This window comes from Dipodomys merriami, unplaced genomic scaffold, assembly GCF_024711535.1.
Source record: "Dipodomys merriami isolate MVZ:Mamm:240054 unplaced genomic scaffold, mDipMer1.0.p SCAF_574, whole genome shotgun sequence".
Taxonomy (NCBI): Eukaryota; Metazoa; Chordata; class Mammalia; order Rodentia; family Heteromyidae; genus Dipodomys; species Dipodomys merriami.
The window spans coordinates 336,338-358,289 of record NW_027206151.1 but is presented as its reverse complement, the minus strand read 5'-3'; the positions used below and the strand labels follow the sequence as shown (position 1 = coordinate 358,289).

Below are 21,952 nucleotides of genomic sequence, written 5' to 3'. Positions count from 1 at the left end.
AGGCCTGCTTATAGCCTCACAGCCTCCTTCCCTGGCAGGCCAGCTCCGCCTGCTATATATAACACAAATTACAGCCTGGAGTGAGCGGACCAATGCGGCCCGCCCTCAAAAACCAGTGTCCCCCACCCCTCCCTGGGGAGACCCCATCAAAAGAAGCCGTGGCCCATGCACGGCGGCCTCAGACCACCCACTAAAGCCCCCTGACCTGGCCAGGGGACCCCCCACACATAGAAGGCTGATGGCAAGGGGGCAGCCGCTGAGGACTTCTCCCAGATCATCCTCAGTTTGTGAGTGGGCACACAGGTCAGGTACCTGGCAGAGCAGCCTCAAACTGGGAGGCAGGAAGAGGGAGAGGCTGGGGGTCACGTACCCTCCAATGCACATCCCAGGGAAGAAGGGATGCGTGTGAGAGCCCCCAAAAGCCAAGCTGTGAGACCGGGAAGGGTTGGGAAGTGGAACTCTCAGAACACTGAGAGTTTCCTGGGAAGGTTGGATCAGTCCTGGCTGGATGGGAATTCAGAGTTCTATCCTGGGTATAGGCTAATCTCATACCAAGCTTTCTGAGAACTTTGGGATAGACAAAAAGCTATGTGAATTGTAAGCCATTTGCTGCTGACACTTTCTTCTTAAGATAAAAAAGCTATTTATCACTTGAATAAGATTATACCGCGTGACCCTGCCTGTGACTTCAGGGATACTGTGATCTCATTTTCTGCACGTGTGCCCCTCTACCCTACTCAATAAGTGCCCTGTAAACTGGGTGCAGGCCGCCTGAAGCTGGCAGCGGCTTCGGTCCCCTGGCTCCCCAAACCTCAGTTCCATGGTCCGGGATCTGTTAATGCCTTAGCCCCAGTTGCATGGGTTGTGACAGACGCTGGGTCTAACTAGCACCATCTTGGCTACATGGTGGATAAGGAATTGGATTTAACAGGTGCCATCTTGTCTTTATGGTGGAGAAAGGGGAAGCCCCACCTCCCAGGGTGTGGGGATGTGTGGTAATCCACCGTGACCAGGTAGTATCGGAGACGGGAACTGGCTGTGGACTGTGGTGTGGGGGGCACCAGGGGATCTGAAGTGTTCCACCAGCTTCAGATACTGGAGGTCCCGCTAACAAGTGTATTTATTGAGTTTAGTACAGGGGAGTATGTGAAGGAAGTATGGTACCATGTCTCTGCAGATACAAACACCACATGTGACTTGATTTTGTGTACAAGTGATAACTGACTTCCTTATCTTAGGAAGTGGCAGTTTTCACAAGCTTTTATCTGACATCAGGCTCCCAGACAGCTCACATTTCAGGTAGAAATCTGAATCTCTGCTAAGCCAGGATTGTTTGATCTTTCCAGGGCAACCTCCAGCATTCTGAGAGTCTTGTCAGAGAATGGCATTCCCATTCTCTTTCCCTGTCAGACCTCACAGTTCGGTTTCTAGATTCCCACGGTGTGCCTGAATTCCTGGAGGCAGGTGAGGGACTTGGACAATAGGTTACTGGACCTGTCAGTCCTGTGCCTTGAACTTGGGAGACTCCCGGGTTTCCTGTGACCCTGCCCCCTGCCCCTGCCCCTCGTTAGGCCCAAACCGGCTCAGCCACCAGGACGCCATGCTTCATGCTCACGAGCTTCCGTGTCTCCTGGCTCTCCTCAGTCAGCATGGCGTCCCCCTTCAGCTCTCCGCTGGGGTGGATCTGGGTTGTTGGCATTGTTTTTCTGCTCTTACTTTTCTCTCCTGCTCTCATGGCTCAGTTTTCTAACAGTGTTAAGTGTATTTGAGGGGCTGTAGGCCTTTGTGACAGGCGTCTATCTGCATTCTCCAGCTTTCCACTAAAGACTCCCAATTCAGCCTCTCCCAATGTAGCTTCTCTGTTTCTCACAATCAAGTTACCTTACGACATTTGGAGGCCAGCAGGATCCCAGTGCCAAGGAGAGCATCTGGGCTCCTTGAGTCATCCCAGTGCCAAGGAGAGCATCTGGGCTCCTTGAGTCACAGGCAAATGGCCTCAGGGATCCAGGCTGCCGGAGTACAGGAGACTCTGTAGGGCAAACACCGCTTGATCTTCCACCACTTCAACAGACAGGCTCATGGACACCAGACATGCCACTAACTCTTTTTGGAGTTTGGAGTCACTCAGGAGACCTCCAGAGTAAGTGTCTGTCTGTTGTCTGTTAGTATGTTTTTCTGTATTCTGGGGATTGATCTATCTGAAAATGGAGAGGTAAGGGAAGCGTACATGCTCAAGACCCACCCTCTGTCCCCGCCCCCATGCTGATGAGGTGGGGTGCTGGTTTGTTGAGTAGGAAGGACCCACTCTCATACTACGCTGTAGAGAGTTCTGGTTAGGCCTGAGCCGAGGGCCCACTAGGCCCCAACTCAGCCTTCGGTTTTGTCTGTCTTGGTAATACGGATTCTTGCTTTCTGTGTCTTGGCTCTTCATTTAGCCATTTAGCATCTGGCTAAAGCTGCAGCCTGCTCAGTATCACAGTTGGATGTTGGAGGTAGAGTATGGGAGGCCTCAGTCCTGGTTCTTAGAATTGGAATTGTACAGTGCTCTTGTTTAAAATTGTATTTTAAAAAAAAATAGTCAGCCAACCAGGTAGGCTAAGAGATGAGCTTCAGGTAACCCCTCCCTTCCTCCATCTGAAGATATTCAAAGGTCCATTGGTATGCTAACATACCTTGCTAACACAAGCAAGCCCTGGAAAAATGGGGCTGGGGGATGCTAAGGTGATTTGGTAATTTGTTAGCAAAGTTTTGTTTTAAATCTTGGTCATCTGTAAGAGATTCTACTTGTTCTTGGCAAAAAAAAAAAAAAAAATCCCTTGCCACTGAAATTCCAGAAAATGTACAGCCCATATTCATTTTGTGCGCTATAAGATTTTTGTGCAAAAATGTGTGTGTGAACATGTTCAAGAAAATCTGGTATGCATGTATCTGTTAACACTGTTATCAAGAGCTATCTGGCTTAGCAAAATTTAAATATCTTGAAGACTAGGATTTATTTCCCTCCACTGTTAAAATTTGGGGATAAGTATCAGATATTTGAGTATGAAGGTTTGTTTATCACTGTAAAAGACATTGTCATTTTGTTTGTCTAGAACTGTTTTGGATTTTATCTCAGTCAGAATCAAGAAAAAAAAAAAAGGGGACATGGAAAACAGGATGAGCCAGTGGGCCTGTCTTCAAGGGGTGAAGGTTGACCTGGCAAAAGTGCATCTTAGCCAGCCCACACATGGTAGGCGAGGCCCACACAGAGGTCCATTCGTGGGGAGGGTGGTCAGCTGGCACCAAGGTGCAGCACCCAACCCTAAGGAATCGGATGGATGATGCCCTATAGGATGGGCAGGAGGCCTGGCTTCACTCTGTCTCTTTTCTGGACATTGGAAACCTGATAGTAATGTGGGTGATAGGGTTAGTAATCCTAAAACTGCCCCTACTGGGAAAGCTTTGAAGGAAGGTTAAAAAAAAGTTAATTTGTGATATAATTTGGTTTCAGTGCTATTTTTCAATTAGATGCATATTTGGAAAAAACAAAAGGGTACTGAAATTCCTTAATTTTGTTAAATCTGGATTCTTGGCATCATGCTGGTGGGCTTGTAATTCTTGTATTAAGAAAAACTGGCCGGGCGCCAGTGACTCACACCTATAATCCTAGCTACTCGGGAGGCTGATATCTGAGGATCACAGTTCAAAGCCAGCCCAGGCAGGAAAGTCCATGAGACTCTTATCTCCAATAAACCACTCAAAAACCGGAGGTGACACTGTAGCTCAAGGAGTAGAGAGCTCTTGCCTTGAGCTGAAGAGCTGAGGGACAGCGCCCAGGCCCAGCGTTCAAGTTCCACGACCAACCAAAAAGAAAAGAAAAGAAAAGAAAAGAAAAGAAAGAAAAACTGCCATTTGAGTGACTGGCTAGGGATGGAGAATTCCCGATCGCTATTGTGTGTGGGGGCTACAGGCATGTATTTTCAAAACTGTACAGACAGAATTTGCTCAGAGAGATTGTTGTAGCTTAAATCAGTCATAAATCCAGCCACGAGAAAATAGAGAAGCCACATTTTGAGAGGTCAGATTTGGAGTCTTTTTTGGAACACTAGTGGTCTGTCTGCAGGTGACCAACTACAAAGACCTATAGGCAGCAAGTAAACTTAACCCAGTTAGGAAACAGATCCATGAAGGCCAGAGAGAGAAGAACGAACAAAACAATACCAGCAAACCAATTCAGCTCCAACTGCAGAGCTGGACTGGAATGCCATGGTGACCAGCAGCCAGGAGACAGGACAGGAACACAGAGACACGGGTCATGGCATCACGATGTCTGGGCTGGGCTGGGCCTAAACAGGGCCAGGGCCGGGGGCAGGGTCACAGGAAATTCCCAGTCCCGGGCACTGGACTGACAGGGCTAGATCAGCCAGATGCCCGCCCTGCCTCCAGGAATTCAGGCATGCCCATCACCTGGGAGGTGGGACTTCCCCTTCCCCCACCAAGAAGACAGGATACTAGACCCTACTATATACCAAGTGGCCAATATGGTGTGGGCCAGACTCGGTCTCCCTACTCAGGATGCTTGCAGATTTCAAGAATCTGAACATGTGGTGTCATCCGACCTCAGAGTGGCTTCAGACAGGGGTAGGACAGAGTGGTTCATACCGGGTGTTGAGTGGAAAGACTCTTGTTGCTGTCCTGATGGCTGTACTCCCAACCTGGGTGTATTTGCTCTGCCAGAGACAGGCTGGCGGGAAGGTTTGGGGTCCTGACTCACACAGCCAGGGTCTTGCAGGCCTGGTCTTGAGAAGCCTGGCCTGGCCAAAGTGCAACCATACTGGATATTAAGACCATTTTGTAAAAAGACTTTTTACTGCCATATGAGCTCAGGTTCCTGGAAAAACCACATGACTGCAACCACATTGACCAGTAACTCCCGAGCAGCAGTCAACCAGTAACAGCAGGAGAGTAAAGCTCCAGATGTGTCTTAGATAGCATGGTTAACATATTTTGCTGCTTAACGGCTTAGTCTGTACATTTTCGCCAATGAGATTTTACAAGATTCACTCACGAAATGTTAACTAATCAGGTAACTGCTAAGTTGGAAATCCTCTACCCTTGCAGTAACCACAGTAAAAACCCTGCTAAACTGGAAGTCAGGGCTCTCAGCTCTGAGCCACTGCATCGGTGACGGTTGCATTGGAATTGGCAACTTGGTGGTCTTCAGGGACCCTTATCTGGGCACAACAGGAGAGAGGCGGGCGCAGTGCAGGGGGGAAGGGGGGTCTGTGCCAGGACCCCAGCCCAGGGGTAGTCGTCAGCCGGCAATCCTCAGCTGCACCCGGCATATGTCATCGAGAGTCTGCTGCAGTCCGGCCACAGAGCCAGGGACTCCCTGCCACCACTGCACACAGGGCCTGCCCACCCCAGGCCCCCGACACGCATCAGACATTGCCGGCGTGGAAGGCGGCACCACCTGGAGCTCGGGGTCCATCCTTGAAACCCCAGATGCACAGGCAAGGCCTGCAGAGCCCCAGGAATCCACAGAGACCCCAGATCCAAGGCCAGGCCTGCAGAGCCCCAGGAATCCACGAGACCCCAGATGCACAGACAAGGCCTGCAGAGCCCCAGGAATCCACGAGACCCCAGATCCACAGGCCAGGCCTGCAGAGCCCCAGGAATCCAGGGAGACCCCAGATCCAAGGCCAGGCCTGCAGAGCCCCAGGAATCCACGGAGACCCCAGATGCACAGGCCAGGCCTGCAGAGCCCCAGGAATCCACGGAGACCCCAGATCCACAGACGAGGCCTGCAGAGTCCCAGGAATCCAGGGAGACCCCAGATGCACAGGCCAGGCCTGCAGAGTCCCAGGAATCCAGGGAGACCCCAGATCCAAGGCCAGGCCTGCAGAGCCCCAGGAATCCACGGAGACCCCAGATCCACAGACGAGGCCTGCAGAGTCCCAGGAATCCAGGGAGACCCCAGATCCAAGGCCAGGCCTGCAGAGCCCCAGGAATCCACGGAGACCCCAGATCCACAGACGAGGCCTGCAGAGTCCCAGGAATCCAGGGAGACCCCAGATGCACAGGCCAGGCCTGCAGAGCCCCAGGAATCCAGCTCTGCCTGGGCACAGGAGAAGCAAGGAGTGAGATTTCACCACTCTAGGCAGGATGGTGCTGAGTGTGCCCACCCCAGGCTGGTGGCTCCTGGAGGTGCGGTCCTCTGAGCCCTTGAGGGTACCTGAGGGCAGGGGGCAGGAGGGCAGCCACAGAACCTCCGCTCAGAGCCGCAAAGCACCGGAGAGAACCCTGGTCAGCGGCGGCCTCCGTGGCCGGATGCTGCCCCCTCACACAGGCGCCCCAGAGAAGTCACACCAACTCAGAAACGTGTGCTTTATTGAAACACCGCCCTCCCCCCGCAGGTGGGGTGCAAGCGGACATGGCAGCGGCCGTGGGGGGTGGCAGATGGGGGGCTAGGTGAGGGGCCGGCCAAGGAGAGGAAAGGGCGGGGATGGACTAGACGCCCATTCCTCTCAGGACTGCTCCAATGTTAACGGCCAACGTAATGATGACGATGAGAGCGGCGATGATGTTGATGATGAGGGCGCAGATGTTCAGGATTCTGGCAGTAGAGGCGTAGGCCTGGGCCCCCACTGTATCGCCCACCATCTTCCTGTCTCTAGACTGGAAGAGAGTGGATGGTTACGACCCCTAGAGCGGCAGGCGGAAGCCAGGCGCCCAGCGCTCCTGCCACTGCAGCTCCATCCCTCCGTCCGGCACCCCCTCCACGCACCCAGCTGTCCTAGAGACCCCAGTGCCAGCTGCCCACACACCCAAAGGCCAAGCCCGTGAGCCCACACAGCCCAGTGCCACTATCTGCAGACTGAACTGGGCTTCATGGAGAATTTGTCTAGGCTGAAAGCAGGCACCAACATTGAGCCTAAGGGTCCGTAGACAGCCTCATCCTGTTCCTGCCTGTGAAGAGTCAGCACGCACGCGCGCGCGTGCACACGCACACACACACACTCAGCCACACACACCGCAAGCGGTGCCCAGCACGTGGTACTTCTTGGCCCCTGGTGCTCTTTGCACCACTGCTCTTTCCCACACCGAGCACCACACATACCTTCACAGAGTAGATGTAGGCGATGAAGCCCAGGCAGCAGGTGTTCATGAAGAGCGTGTTGAAGAAGGACCAGACCACGTGATCGGGCGTGGAGACATCGTGGGGCATCTTGATCACGGTGGCTGTAGTCACCGTGGGGGCAGAGCTGGGGGGGACGCCCAGCTCCGAGAGCTCTTTCTGACCCTTCTGCATCTCCTGGCTGTGCGAAGCGCGCTGTGTCGAGAGGAAGAAGAGTGCACAAGTGTGCGTGGCGACGGGCAGGCGAGAACAGGATGGATGCTGGGCTAGGACGGCCCTCCCTTGGCTCAGTGGCTTCTGATAGTTCTGCTTCCTGTACGCACATTGGTGAACTTAAGACAAATCACAGGGCTGTACGTTGCAACAGGGAAGTCCATTCAAGCTCACTGATGTGAGGGTGGAGTTTGCAAAGATGGGCTTTAGTCACCCAAGAGATTAAATAGCAAGAGAAACCCACTGCACAAATGACAGTAAGTGTAGTGATGTGGTTGCAACACCTTGGGCTTTGAGAGTGGATAACTTCTGTTTTAATATAAATTTGTTTAAATCAGTTTATATGATTTAATTTTTAAGAATCATTAGCACGTAATTTATAATTTGTAGCTCAAATGAAAAGGACAACTAGATTAGTGTTTAATATCAACTTCTAGAAAATATATAGAGAGAGATAGAGATAGATAAATATAGAAGAAGAAGAAATGGGCTAGCAGATATCTACACAAAGATCCCATTTCCATTTTGGAAGAAATGCACTATTTAGGGCAGCACAATGCTCAGGCCACCCAGCAGGAAAAGACAGCAGCAGGCAGCCTTTCACCTGGAGTTTGAACTTCTGGCAGCCCCCAAAATACTCGGCTCATCGAACACACGTAGTTTTTGCAGATGTGTCAGCGGCATCTTCCACACAGTCTTGTTACACCTACCAGACATGAGGAGCTTTAACAGCCCTGACCCTGTCTGACCCGCCGGCTACCCCGGCTCACAGCCCTGACCCTGTCTGACCCACTGGCCTCTCTGGCTCACAGCCCTGACCCTGTCTGACCCACTGGCCACTGTGGCTCACAGCCCTGACCCTGTCTGACCCACTGGCCACTCTGGCTCACAGCCCTGACCCTGTCTGACCCACTGGCCACTCTGGCTCACAGCCCTGACCCTGTCTGACCCACTGGCCTCTCCGGCTCACAGCCCTGACCCTGTCTGACCCACTGGCCACTCTGGCTCACAGCCCTGACCCTGTCTGACCCACTGGCCACTCTGGCTCACAGCCGCAACCAGAGGCCAGGCGGGAATGTCTTCTCTTCATATTTGTTACAGAACACTGCTGTGACCGTGGTTTGTTCTTTTGAGCACTCTCTTTGTGTATGTGTGCTGGTACTGGGGCTTGACTGCAGCCTCCTACATAGCTAGAGTTACAGGGGTGAGCCACTGGAGCCCAGCTGCTCCATGCTTGTGACGGCCAGGGGGCTGTGTTCTCAGTGTCAGAGGTTGAAATTTCCTTGAAGAGCCTTCTCTCCCTCTTATTTTGAGTTTTCCCACAGAGTTCCTTTTAGCATAAGACTTGCCAGGGCTGGAGAGGTGGTAGAGCACTTGCCTCGCATGCATGAGGCCCTGGGTTCTATTCCTCAGCACCACATACACAGAAAAGGCCAGAAGTGGTGCTGTGGCTCAAATGGTAGAGCGCCAGCTTTGAGCTGAAGAGTTGAGGGACAGCGCCCAGGCCCAGGGTTCAAGACCCACGACTGACAAACATAAAAATTAATAAATTAGTAATTTCTCTACCCCCGTGGGGGCAGTGTGCTCTTGATGGTGAGGTGTGGGCAGAGGAGGTGATGCAGGGTTTGGCTGGCGCTCAGGAACCTGTGACCTTCGAATGTCCTTCTCAGACTCCTCAGGAGCCAGAGTCCGAAGGGCTGCAACTGGGTGGGATTCTCACTGGGCAGCAGCCCTGGGTGGAGGGAGCAGACTGTTCCGGAAGGCTTCTGCACTGATGGATTCATTGCTGCCTGAAGGAAGCTCCACTCTGCAAGTCTGGTCGGCTCACGTGTGTAATCATTACACAATGGTGGGATCAGGAAGCTGATTCTGTTCCCTTCACTTATTCAGCATTATTATAAACTAACTTAGTATCTCCATCAGGATATAAAAATTGTGTAAATAAAGCTGGACACTGGTGGCTCACGCCTGTAATCCTAGAAACTCAGGAGGCTGAGATCTAAGGATCGTGGTTCAAAGCCAGCCCAGGCAGGAAAGTCATCTCCAATTAACTACCAGAATGTTGGAAGCAGAGCTGCGGCTCAAGTGATAGAGTGCGATCTTTGAGCAAAAAAAAGGCCAGGCACAGTGCCCAGAGTTCAGGCCTCAGTTCAGCCTGGTCCGCTGTTAGAGAGAAGTAATTGTGCCGGACACCTGACAGCAAACTGAGGCTCAGAGCCCAGACGAAGCAAGTAACAATCGTCCTCTCAGGGCCACCCCGTGAGAGGCCTCCGCTCGCTGGCACCTTCCAGCAGACAGGATGTCCTTCGCTTACCGCCGGCCTGGCCTGAGCTCCGCAGGACCTTCACCTCGCCGGTCACTGGGAGCCCAGCCTCTCCTCCTCTTCCTGCCTCTCAGCTGTGAAGGCTCTGCCAGGTGTCCCTCCCAGGCCCTGCAGGAATGGAGCCACCAGACCCCTGCCAGGAAACTCCAGAACCAAACACCAAGGCAACCGATTCCAATATTTGTTATAACATGACACTGACAAGCACAAGGATTTATATGCCTTTCTGTGCCTCGCCTACAGATTAAACCAGGCAATTCCGGTTTATTCAAGTCCACCTTGTATTGGGAAGGTGGTTCCAGCTTGGCTTTATTTTCTCAGGGTGTTAATTCTACGAACCCGCTGTTCATGCAGCTCTATCAGAAGCCTGCTCCTCACCGCTGCATTGCCCAGCCTGTATCGCCGTATTGCTGCACACCTGCCTGTCCCTACGGATCTGACCTCCTGCGTCTGACACCCTCCTTCCCACTCTGATCAGAGAACGTGCTGCGATGATGTCAAAACCTTGAACTTAAAGGGAGCCAATGCACAGCTGTAACCCTAAAACACACCCCATGATATTATATGGACCCCTTTATTTTTCATATAAAATATATCCTTATGTGGCATAATTATGACAAACAGCATGCTTGAGAGAGGCAGACAGATTTTACTGTTTCACTTTTAGTGTTGTTCTTATGCAATTGTCCCTGTGGCTTTGTCTGTGTGTTTCGGTTCTTCTTTAGTGTAAGTGGCCTTAGACTTTTAAGGGGAGTGAGTGCTCCATGCGTTTACAGTTAATATGATCATGGCTACTTTTGGATCATGTTCTACCTTTTCTTGGTTTATCTCGACTGGCATTTCTAGAAGTGTGATGGATGATCAGTCAAAGTAAACAAAGTCTCTTGCAGGGACAGAGAAGAGCATTCTAAACAGTGTATGATGCCACTTTTAGGACCTTATGATTTGGGTTGGTTGAATAGTCCTGAATGAGGCAATCCAGGTTGATGGGGAAAGTTGACGGAAGGAAGGATTGCTCCATATCTGGCACAAGATTGCATAATCTGGCCTCTATTTCTTAAGCTTGTTCTAGCTGGCTGTTGCAATCATCCTTCCCAGGCAGGGCCTTGGAGCAGAAGCTATGGGCCCAGCAACCTCGGCCTGCTGGCGGCCCTTGCTCTGCCCCAGGCTGTGGTGAAGGGGCCATGTCCTCCGCCTCCTCCTTCTCCTGGAGCTGGCCCCTGCAGAGACCCTGCCCCAAATGCCTCTCAGCCCAGAGAGCATGGATTTCAACCCAGGGTACAAAGCTTGTGACTTGCATGCTACGTTGCTATGTTCCTGAGGTTTTATTTGTTGCTAGCATTTGGGTGTTTTTCATCATCACAGAACAGAATTTAAGAATTAGTCTAGGGGGGAGGCTGGGAAGGGATGTGAAGGGTAAACAAAGGAGGAGGCTGCAATGCTTGGTAAGAAATGTACGCATTATCCAGCCCACGTAATTGTAACTCCTCTGTACAGTATGTTCACAAATAAAATAAAATTAAAAAAAAAAAGAAATGTACTCATTATCTTGCCCATGTAATTGTAACCCCTCTGTACAGTATTTTCACAATAAAAAAAAAAAGAATTAGTCTATTTAAGTGGGAAGTTTATCAAAATTTTATTTAGCAAAACAGAAAAGCAGCCAGGTGCCAGTGGCTCACACCTGTCACCCTGGCTACTCAGGAGACTGAGATTGGAGGATCAGAGTTCAAAGCCAGCCCGGCAGGAAAGGCTTGAGACTCTTATCTCCAGTTAACCACCAGAAAGCCAGAAGTGGCCCTGTGGCTCCAGTGGTAGAGAGCTTGCCTTGAGCACACAAGCCCTGAGTTCAAGCCCAGGAGTGACCCAAAAAGAAACAAGAAACAAGCAGGCCACAGCACATGCCAACAGGCTTCAGCGGAGGCCCAGGGCCACACGCCCTCTTCCCGGGAGCCGACGCTCAAGGCTCAGCGCAGGCCAGCTGTCCTCATCTCTGCTCAGGCATCTTCCCTTAGCCGCCTGGCACGTCCGCGCTCTGCTGGGACAGACAGCACTCCCTGGGCTCATCGTGCTCTTGGAAATGATGCGTTTGATTCGGTCTCCTTAATTGACACAGATGGTATAGGCTTGAGAAGCAGCCCGGTGCCTTCATTTAGGAGACACTTCTTTAGAGTAGAAAAGCCCACTGTTAAGAGATCTTATTTTCCTTGTTTTAACAAGGTCCTGTTAGTTCAAAGATGAGTTTTTCCAGGTGTTTTCCTTGAAGTATTTGCCCAAGTCATGCTTCCCCACAGCTTTGGGCAAACCATGATAGTACGTTTAAAAACATGTCTAGCTGCTTGGTTATAACCAAATGGGAAATGAGAAACTTCAGGTTACATATGACTACAGTGTTTATTCTTACCTCCTGGCTTTTGGTTCTGATATGGCAATGTCCCTAAGCCATCTGGCCTGAGCTCCACAGAGCCGCTCAGCCTGGCCGCCCACCCTCTGCAGGCCTGTGCTCTCTGAGACCCACTCAGCTCCCTTGGTTCCTGGGCACCAGACAATGTCGCCTGGGGGTGGATCCTGGGTGCCCCACACCGTGTGGTGAGCACAGGCTTCCTGTTTCCTGCAGAGCCCCTCCCCGCCCCCCCCCGCCCCCCCACCTTCCCCCCACCCCACCCCCCTGCACAAGCTCAGGTGAACCTGGTTAGCAATAGACATTTCTGGGCCCTATCTGTCAGCTAGCCTGGACCTACATTTCTGGAACTGTGGTTGATAATCAATCAGAAATAAAGCCTTGGATGGGGACAGAGAGGGTCCTTGTAAAGACTGACTGTGTGGCACAACCTTGGGGCTACTGGCCTGTGTGTTGGTTGGGGAGCTTTCCTTCTCTGCACATCAGTACTGCCGGTGGCGGGAGATTCCGTGTGGGACAGGGTCTGTGTGGGATAGAGGCTCAGGCTGGGGTGGGGGGGACTGAGAGGTGGTGTGGGGAAGGCAGGATTTCCACACAGACAAACCCAACACAGGGCGGGGGCTGGAGGAATTCTCTGAGGCTTAGATAAGATCCCATGGGCCCAAGAAGTCCAGAGCACCACCATCAGCACCATCTGGAAGCTGCCCAGGGCTGGGGGCTCCCGGTATTCCCCGAGGTCCCAGGTGGAGGGCTGGGGGCCTGCCCCAACCGGGCTGGGGGGGTTCAACACCAGATGGCCACGCCCCGGTATTTTACACACTGGCTAATGTCAGAGGGCACAGAGAGACAGACAGCCTTCGCTGAGCCCAGCCTTCAAGGGCCCCGTTAAGACCGGGTGCCCAACAGGAAGAGCTTCAGGCTCCTCACCCGGAGCAGAGCAGCGGCTCAGGTCACACTTCTCAGAGTGCCTACCGCAACTCTGGGCAGGACCTGACGTTCACATCTGGGATGTTTCTGGAATCCCGGTGGGTCTGCTCATGACGTTGTCTTCCTGGCTGTCTTCTGTGCGTCCTGCCTGGGCCTCTACTTGGGGTGATTCCACGTGCCCTGGAAGGTGGCTGAACAGCGTGTGCCCCTCTGGTTGAGCAACCAGAGCTGGCGCCACCCCGACCCTGCGCTGAGGAGGGCTGAAGGCCCCAATGCCGGTGTGGAGACAGGGACTGCCCTGGGACTCTCGCTTTCCAGAGTCCACAGCGTGAGGGAAGGGCCGTGTCTCTGTGGTTGACCTTGGCCTTGACCTCCTCCCACACACTGAAATGATCCGAAGTCAGCTGCGCTGGGCCGCTGCTGCGCTGGTCATAGAAACAAGCTTGAGACGGCAAATGTGCTGGAGGAGCCTGAGTGGTGGATCTGACAGCAGCGCCGGCGCCTTCTCCGCCTTAGAGGGTGGGCTCTGGAGTTCCTGAAAGCAATTCTGCTGCAGGGCTCCTTGTCAACAGCTCCGTGTCTCCAGGGTGTGGAAACGTCTGTTTGTTCTGGGTACCAAAGTCGCTGCCCTCCAACCTGAGCTCATCCCCTCTCCTATCATGGCCCCCTTTGCCACCAGTGAGCACCAGAGCCCCCCCCCCCCCCCCGCATGGCCTGGAAGGTGCCACGGGGAGGGGCACAGGTCCCCCCTCTGCCAGCAGGACACGCGCGGGGGGGGGGGAGGGGAGCGTGCACAGACCCCAGCAGCAGGGAAGAGCGCGGGTGTCAGCAGAGGGGTCCCCGCAGCCAGCCGCGGGTGTCAGCAGAGGGGTCCCCGCAGCCAGCCGCGGGTGTCAGCAGAGGGGTCCCCGCAGCCAGCCGCGGGTGTCAGCAGTGGGGTCCCCGCAGCCAGCCGCGGGTGTCAGCAGAGGGGTCCCCGCAGCCAGCCGCGGGTGTCAGCAGTGGGGTCCCCGCAGCCAGCCGCGGGTGTCAGCAGTGGGGTCCCCGCAGCCAGCCGCGGGTGTCAGCAGAGGGGTCCCCGCAGCCAGCGGCGGGTGTCAGCAGAGGGGTCCCCGCAGCCAGCCGCGGGTGTCAGCAGAGGGGTCCCCGCAGCCAGCCGCGGGTGTCAGCAGAGGGGTCCCCGCAGCCAGCGGCAGGTGTCAGCAGAGGGGTCCCGGCAGCGAGCGGCGGGTGTCAGCAGAGGGGTCCCCGCAGCCAGCCGCGGGTGTCAGCAGAGGGGTCCCCGCAGCCAGCCGCGGGTGTCAGCAGAGGGGTCCCCGCAGCCAGCCGCGGGTGTCAGCAGAGGGGTCCCCGCAGCGAGCGGCGGGTGTCAGCAGAGGGGTCCCCGCAGCCAGCCGCGGGTGTCAGCAGAGGGGTCCCGGCAGCGAGCGGCGGGTGTCAGCAGAGGGGTCCCCGCAGCCAGCCGCGGGTGTCAGCAGAGGGGTCCCGGCAGCGAGCGGCGGGTATCAGCAGAGGGGTCCCCGCAGCCAGCCGCGGGTGTCAGCAGAGGGGTCCCCGCAGCCAGCCGCGGGTGTCAGCAGAGGGGTCCCGGCAGCGAGCCGCGGGTGTCAGCAGAGGGGTCCCGGCAGCGAGCGGCGGGTGTCAGCAGAGGGGTCCCCGCAGCCAGCCGCGGGGCGCGAGGCTCCGGCTGGGTGTTGGAGAGTGGAGGTTGTGTGAGGCCCGACTGCAGCTCTGAAGTGGACGGTGAGGAGGGGGTGGGGCTGTGGGCCTGGCCCCGGAGCCCCAGGCCTGGGCCAAGCCCTGGGGACCCTGTCGCAGGCAGGGAGGGGCAGTAACTCAAGGCAAGTCTAGTTGGATTTCAGGAGACCCTGCACGGCCTCCCTCCCTTCCCATCCTGGAGTAATTTGTTCTTCAGGGTGTAACTCCACATGTCTCACACACAGTCAACTCTCACATCACCAACTCAGGAAAAGGAAACAAAGCTGCTAGGGAAAGGCTTAGCCACAGAACATGGCGGCTGGCTGCGGCGGAAGCAGTGGACGCTGCTCCCCAAACCTCGGCACTGTCCTCCACCAGCACCGTCTGTCCCCGTGGAGGGAGTCAGGTAAGGAGACACCGGCTGTACTCGCATCCAAGCTGGGCATTAATGCTGAATATCGCTTGATTGGTTCATTTCTGGTGGCGAAACTCCCGGCCTAGACGTATTTGCCAGAATCCAGGCTGGAGGCAAAGGCTGGAGTTCTGCTCACACGCCAGTCCTGAGTCTGCAGGCGTGCCTTTCCTACTAAGAGCTTCCTCGTCTCCTTCCTCTTAGGCCTGCTCCTGTCAGGAGCCAGTCCTGCCCTGGCTGAAGCCACGATACTTCCCCACACACACACACCTAGCAACCCGAGCACCCCAGGAATCTCTGGTAACGGTAAAAACCTTCACAGAGCTTCGGGACGCAAGGAACTGCACACCGGGGAGAAGCCGGAGACTAAAGAGGGGAAGGCCTCGGTAATTCATGAACACACGTCCAGCTGGACTTGGAGAGCAGGCAGAGGTGCCCACAACCACACCCCCGTGGAATCATGGTGTGGAGAGCCACGGCGACCAGTCAGTGAGGGTCGGAGGTCAGTGAGGGTCGGAGGTCAGTGAGGGTCGGAGGGTCAGGTGCTGCCCTGGGTCTGCCTGCTGAGAGCCGGCCTGCTGGGACCCCAGCCACGGCGCCCTCACAGCACAGGCCTTAGAGGTCGTCGGGGCGCCAGGCCAGAGCTGCAGGCAGCTCAAGAACAGGCCAGGGCAGGGGGCAGTCTGAGACCCACTGCCGATTGGGCTAGCCTTGGAATAACTCGAGGGGCTGCGGGGATGGGAGTGGGCGGGTAACAGGGGGAAAACACAGTCGCAGCTGCTTCCAAAAAGAAGTCTGGTGGGAATTGGTTCTGCTGCCGTCCCTCTGTGGGCCATGGCTCCTCCAGTCCCAGGAAGCCCAGAGCCCCAGGCCGCGGCTCCACAGAGCTCCTGGGAAACAGTACTGTCTGGGTCAAAAGGGTTTCTCCCTGAGAGGCCCGTAGGCCTGGGCCCCAGACACCCTGGGCTGGGGCTCTGCGTCAAGGTCCTGTGCATCCCGTTAGGGCGTCTGGGGGCAGAGGGCATGGGGCAGCGCTGGGACCAGCCTGACACCGGAAAGGAGGGCTCCAGCTGGGGTGGCCACTGCTGCCCATCCACCCTCTCAGCCAGGGGTGGGTGAGGATGGGCTGCCCCCGGACAGGCTGGGTGAGGATGGGCTGCCCCCGGACAGGCTGGGCACTCTCAGCAGTGCCCCGTCCCCAGGCAGTCACACCGTCAGGACCCTGCTGTGAGCATCAATGGCTGCATGAAGCAGGGTGGGGACCAGCGGGGCAGCCTGGCATCCTCAGCTTGCTGGAGGCAGAGGACATGGAAGGGTTCACATTTGTATCTCTTTCTCTCTCTGAAGACGTAACCTGCCACTTTTTTTTTTTTTTTTTTTTTGGTCGGTCGTGGGGCTTGAACTCTGGGCCTGGGCACTGTCCCTTGGCTCTTCAGCTCAAGGCGAGCGCTCTACCACTTGAGCTATAGCGCCACTTCCGGTAACCTGCCACTTATACCACGGAACTGTGCCAGCATTGATGTAGGCTTAACAGAGTCCTTGGGCTCCAGGGTGGAGGGGGTAGTTCTTGAGACACCTTGTCCCCTGGGTTCTGAGTTCTTGAGCCGCCCTTCCTTTTAGGTACTGAGTTTGTGATGTTTCCACAAAAAGGAACGTTAGGACACGAGAAAGTCTTTTAATACACAAAGCCCAGGAGGAATGTCCCCAGCCCCGATCAGGACACCTGACCCCAGCCCTGCAGGTGCTCTGACAAACATCAAGGAGGTTTACGGCGAGAAACGAGGTGGGGTCTGGCTCCGATTCCCCTCTGTCTGACAGCTGGAGCACCTGTCTTTCTTGCCGTGAGGCTGCTCTATCTATGGAGCCCAGAGGTGTCAAGGCTGGGCTCCTTAGTGAAGAGGGTTTCTGTCTGAGCCTCCTTTCACAAGACAAGTTCGGCCAGACCCTCCCTTCAAGATAGCTGGGCACCCCAAGTTGTCCTTTCCTTGCAAACCCTTTCTGGGCCCAGAGAGTCATTCTCGTAGAGCCCGCGCGGTCGCACCCAGCGGGGATGTCTCTAACTCGGACCAGCTGGCCACACCAGTGGTGTTGGGGAGACAGGGCACCTCTTTCTTTCCTTGTTCCTTTTTACCACATTTCGCAGCTCATCGCAGAGCAGCAGTGCCTGCATGCTTTCAAGAGACGACTCACGAATGCAGGCGGCTCCCCGGGTGCCTGGCTGCTGCTCCCGGCCTCATTTTGCCTGACCTGCCTGGCCTGAGCAGAGCTGTGTACAACGGTGCCGGCGGCACAATGACTGGACGATGCCTGCGGTCCAGGCCCCGTCCTTGCCCATCCTGGCCCTGCCCCTGGGCTGGAGGAAAGCAGATAGAGCAGGCCGGTGCCGTCGCCCGCCCCGAGTCCTCCCTGCCCACCGCCCTCACTCAGACCAGGGCCATCCCTCCAAATGCAGCCCAGTGCTGGCCACTCAACCTCCGAGGAGCGGATCCCCAGGGAGCCCCTAGCACTTCCCAGCACTGCCCTCTGCAGGGAGAAGGAGCCATTTCTAGAACTGGGCTGGACCAAGAATTCCTCCAGGCAAGGTGGCACAAAGTCAATGCCAGTCACTGGGCAGCTCCACCAGTACCTGCCCCTGTATGTTCCCCACTGTGTGCACACACATGCAACGCACACACCCAAGTGCACACACACAACCCCCCAGGGGCCAACCCCCCGCCTGAGGGGCGTTGCGAAGAGACAAGGATAAATCTTGGTTACGTGGCAGCAGCCCCAGTGCCCAGGGCCAGCCCTGGGCGGCTCACCTCTCCCCCATCCCATTCCCCAACATTTCACTCTTGAAGTGCAGGGGACAGCAGGGTCCCATAGCCACACCCAGTGGGGCCTGGGAAGGGTGCCAGACCCCTCCTAAAATTGGCCAAGGTCCTCCTAAAATTGCAATTCTTTGCTCTTCCCCCTTCCCACGTCCCCAAGGCTGAGGAGACCAGAGCACAGAGCACATCACGGGCGGGAAAGCAGTTTCCGTGACAGCATTTCCCCAAACCACAGACACCAAGTCCCTCCGGACGGTGGCTCCGGAACAACCCCTCTCCTCACTGGGCAGTGGCAGGGCTGCCTGTGCCCCGGCTGTGCTCAGCGATGCGGGGAGCGCCCTGCCCCCTGCCGGCTCCTCGGCCCTGCCCTGCCCGGCTGGACTTGGCATCCTCTCCAGACCTCTGCTCCGGCCCTGCGCCAAGGCCGCCACCGTAGCAAAGGAGCCGTGATTGTGGCAGGTTCCAACCGCATGCACCAGAAGCGTGGAAAACATCGAATGCTGAAGAGTTGGTGAGAAAAAAAAAAAAAAGGTAAACTGTGACCATTTCCTCAACGGCTTTTTTATTTCTTTGTAGGTTGTGGAGCTTGAACTCTGGGCCTGGACGCTGTCCCTGAGCTTGCTCAAGGCGAGCGCTCTATCACTTTGAGCCACTACGCCACTTCTGGTTTTCTGGTGAGTTTTATTTTTGGAGGTAAGAGTCTCACGGACTTCCCTGCCCAGGCTGGCTTTGAACCGAGATCCTCAGATCTCAGCCTCCTGAGTAGCTAGCATGACAGGCGTGAGCCACCAGCTACTAGCTTCATCAATAATTTTTTTTATCATATATTGGCCTAATATCTTAAATATATTGGCTTAAAAGATTATTAAAATAATCTTCCCTTTTTATTCCCTTCTTTCAACTTATGGCTACTGAACCAGTGTCTCACGCCTATATTTCTAGCTACTTAGGAGGCTGAAATCTGGGCACTGCGATTCAAAACCAGACTAGCAGAAAAGTCAGGAAAACTGAATCTCTAATTAATCAGTGAAAAGGCTAAGCTGGGGGCGTGGCACAAGTGGTGGAGCGCTGTAGTGACGGAAACCGCTTCTGTAAGAGCTGAAGCCCTGGCACCAGCACTAAATAAATAATGTGTCTTCTAGAACCTTGCCCATGAAGTCTGCACCTCATGCCTGCTGCCCTCACGGCCTGTGTCCCTGCACTGGCGACAGTCGAACGGGGGGACGGCAGTACAGCAGCTCCTGAGAGAGTGTGCCACGCACTCAGGAAGAAAGGAGCCGAGTACCGTACTGTGGACGCGTGGTCCGTTGTTCCTACACCACCACCAGTTTCTGCTAAAGACACACTGCTTCTCAGTGAATCTCCTATTTCCACTTTATCGCTGCCACTAAGCACATCAGCTTTTACTTTAGTTTTAGGCCCCATAGGCCTTTTGGGAAACAGAATTCTCATAAAATTAAGGACAAGGAGTATTCAGAAGATCACACATGGAGTTGAACACAGCTGGTAACTCAGGACTGACTGAAAGCCATCAGCTGAGATACATAATGCCCGTGAGAATTTTATGTTTTTGTTTGTTTTTGAAGTCTGTGGAGGGGATACTTGGGGTTTAAACTCAGGGCATTGTGCTTGTCAGGAAAGCACTCTACCACTTGAACAACCTCCAGCTCTATTTGCTTCTGCTATTTTTCAAATAGGATCTCAAATGTATGCCGAGGGCATATATACTGTATCTATACTATATACTGGATACATACTGGATATCCATTTCCGATCTCAGGAAGCGGGGGCGGCAGGATCCAGCCACTGTACTTAAGGAGAAAGCAATCCCAACTCATCTCTCTCTAGTGCACTGCTCATGACCCAGGTTCTCTTACATTTTTGCCACACTATGGAATCAGCTAAAGTAAAAGGTGCCCAAGAACGAGTAGAATACAGAAAATGTGGTGTGTGTACATATAAAAAAGACACGGAGATTGCAAACATAAAAACCCACCCAGCTGCCCCATGTGGAAACATACTGGAACATAAGGGTCAGTCCAGGAAATTAACTTAGCTAATTATTTTTAAATAAAGTGAGACCCATCAGTGGTCTTTTTGTCTAGCAGTGATTTTCTGCTTCCTACTGTGTCTTACAACGGCTGAAGGCTGTTGGTGTAGGAGGGGACATCCCAGGGGCGCTGGTGGCCTGTCCTCCCAGGTTGTGGGTGTGGGAGGGGACGCCCCCGGGGCGCTGGTGGCCTGTCCTCCCAGGTTGTTGGTATAGGAGGGGACGCCCCCGGGGGCTGGTGGCCTGTCTTCCCAGGTTGTGGGTGTGGGAGGGGACGCCCCCGGGGGCTGGTGGCCTGTCCTCCCAGCTACTCAGGAGGCTGAGTTCCAAGCTCGGCCACTCAAAGCCGGCTGGGCAGGAGCCTCCTTGAGCCTCTTCTCTCCGACTAACACAGGAAGCTGGACGCTGAGCTGGCTGGGCGACCGAGCCAGCCGCAGCGGCTGAGGCGCAGGTGCAGGTGGCCAGGCCAAGCCGGACGCAGAGGCTGAGGCGCAGGTGCAGGTGGCCAGGCCAGGCCGGACGCAGCGGCTGAGGCGCAGGTGCAGGTGGCCAGGCCGGGATGCAGCAGCTGAGGCGCAGGTGCAGGTGGCCGGGCCAAGCCGGACGCAGCGGCTGAGGCGCAGGTGCAGGTGGCCAGGCCGGGCCAGACACAGAGGCTGAGGCGCAGGTGCAGGTGGCCAGGCCGGGCCGGACGCAGCGGCTGAGGTGCAGGTGCAGGTGGCCAGGCCGGGATGCAGCGACTGAGGCGCAGGTGCAGGTGGTCAGGCCGGGCCAGGCCAGACGCAGCGGCTGAGGCGCAGGTGCAGGTGGCCGGGCCGGGCCGGGACGCAGCAGCTGAGGCGCAGGTGCAGGTGGCCAGGCCGGGCCGGGACGCAGCAGCTGAGGCGCAGGTGCAGGTGGCCAGGCCGGGCCGGGATGCAGAGGCTGAGGCGCAGGTGCAGGTGGCCAGGCCAGGCCGGGCCGGGACGCAGCGGCTGAGGCGCAGGTGCAGGTGGCCGGGCCGGGCCGGGACACAGCGGCTGAGGCGCAGGTGCAGGTGGCCGGGCCGGGCCGGGCGCAGGGGCTGAGGCGCAGGTGCAGGTGGCCAGGCCGGGCCGGGCCGGGCGCAGCGGCTGAGGCGCAGGTGCAGGTGCAGGTGGCCAGGCCAAGCCGGACGCAGCGGCTGAGGCGCAGGTGCAGGTGGCCAGGCCGGGCCGGGCCGGGCGCAGCGGCTGAGGCGCAGGTGCAGGTGCAGGTGGCCAGGCCAAGCCGGACGCAGCGGCTGAGGCGCAGGTGCAGGTGGCCAGGGACGCAGCGGCTGAGGCGCAGGTGCAGGTGGCCAGGCCGGGCCGGACGCAGCGGCTGAGGCGCAGGTGCAGGTGGCCAGGGACGCAGCGGCTGAGGTGCAGGTGCAGGTGGCCAGGGACGCAGCGGCTGAGGCGCAGGTGCAGGTGGCCAGGCCGGGCCGGACGCAGCGGCTGAGGCGCAGGTGCAGGTGGCCAGGCCGGGACGGGACGGGACGCAGCAGCTGAGGCGCAGGTGCAGGCGGCCAGGCCGGGCCGGATGCAGCGGCTGAGGCGCAGGTGCAGGTGGCCAGGCCGGGCCGGGCGCAGCCCTTGTCCCAGCCAAACGGCTCTGGGTTCCAGTGATCACGTCCAGCAGAGCCGGTACCCACTCGGAAGGCTGAGACCTGAGGATCCCGGTTCGAAGCCAGCCCGGGCAGGGCAGCCCTGAAACCTGGAGGCCTGGCCGGCGCTGTGGCTCGAGTTCGGGGCGCCGCCGACTTTCCATCCCTCCTCCCTCTGCTCCCCTCCCTCCCCTCCCCTCCCTCACTCCCCTCCCTCCCCTCCCCTCCTCTCTCCCTTCTCTCCTCTCCCCCCTCCCCTCCCCCCTCCCCTCCCCCCTCCCTTCCCCCCTCCCCTCCCTCCACTCCCCTCTCTCCCCTCCCCCCTCCTCTCCCTCCCCTCCCTCTCCTCTCCCGTCCCCTCCCTCCCCTCCCCCTCCCCCCTCCCCCTCCCTCCC

At 56.3% G+C, this 21,952-nt stretch overlaps 1 protein-coding gene across 1 annotated transcript; it reads right to left on the bottom strand.

Moving 5' to 3' along the window:
- Positions 1 to 6,352: 6,352 nt before the first annotated feature.
- LOC138812982 (interferon-induced transmembrane protein 1-like) lies at positions 6,353 to 7,439 on the bottom strand. The gene is made up of 2 exons (XM_070001222.1): positions 7,100 to 7,439; positions 6,353 to 6,657 (listed from the first exon to the last, which is right to left on the bottom strand). The coding sequence occupies exons 1-2, from the start codon at positions 7,289 to 7,291 to the stop codon at positions 6,490 to 6,492; spliced, it is 360 nt and encodes a 119-aa protein (XP_069857323.1). The 5' UTR covers positions 7,292 to 7,439; the 3' UTR covers positions 6,353 to 6,489.
- Between the last annotated feature and the right edge of the window lie 14,513 nt (positions 7,440 to 21,952).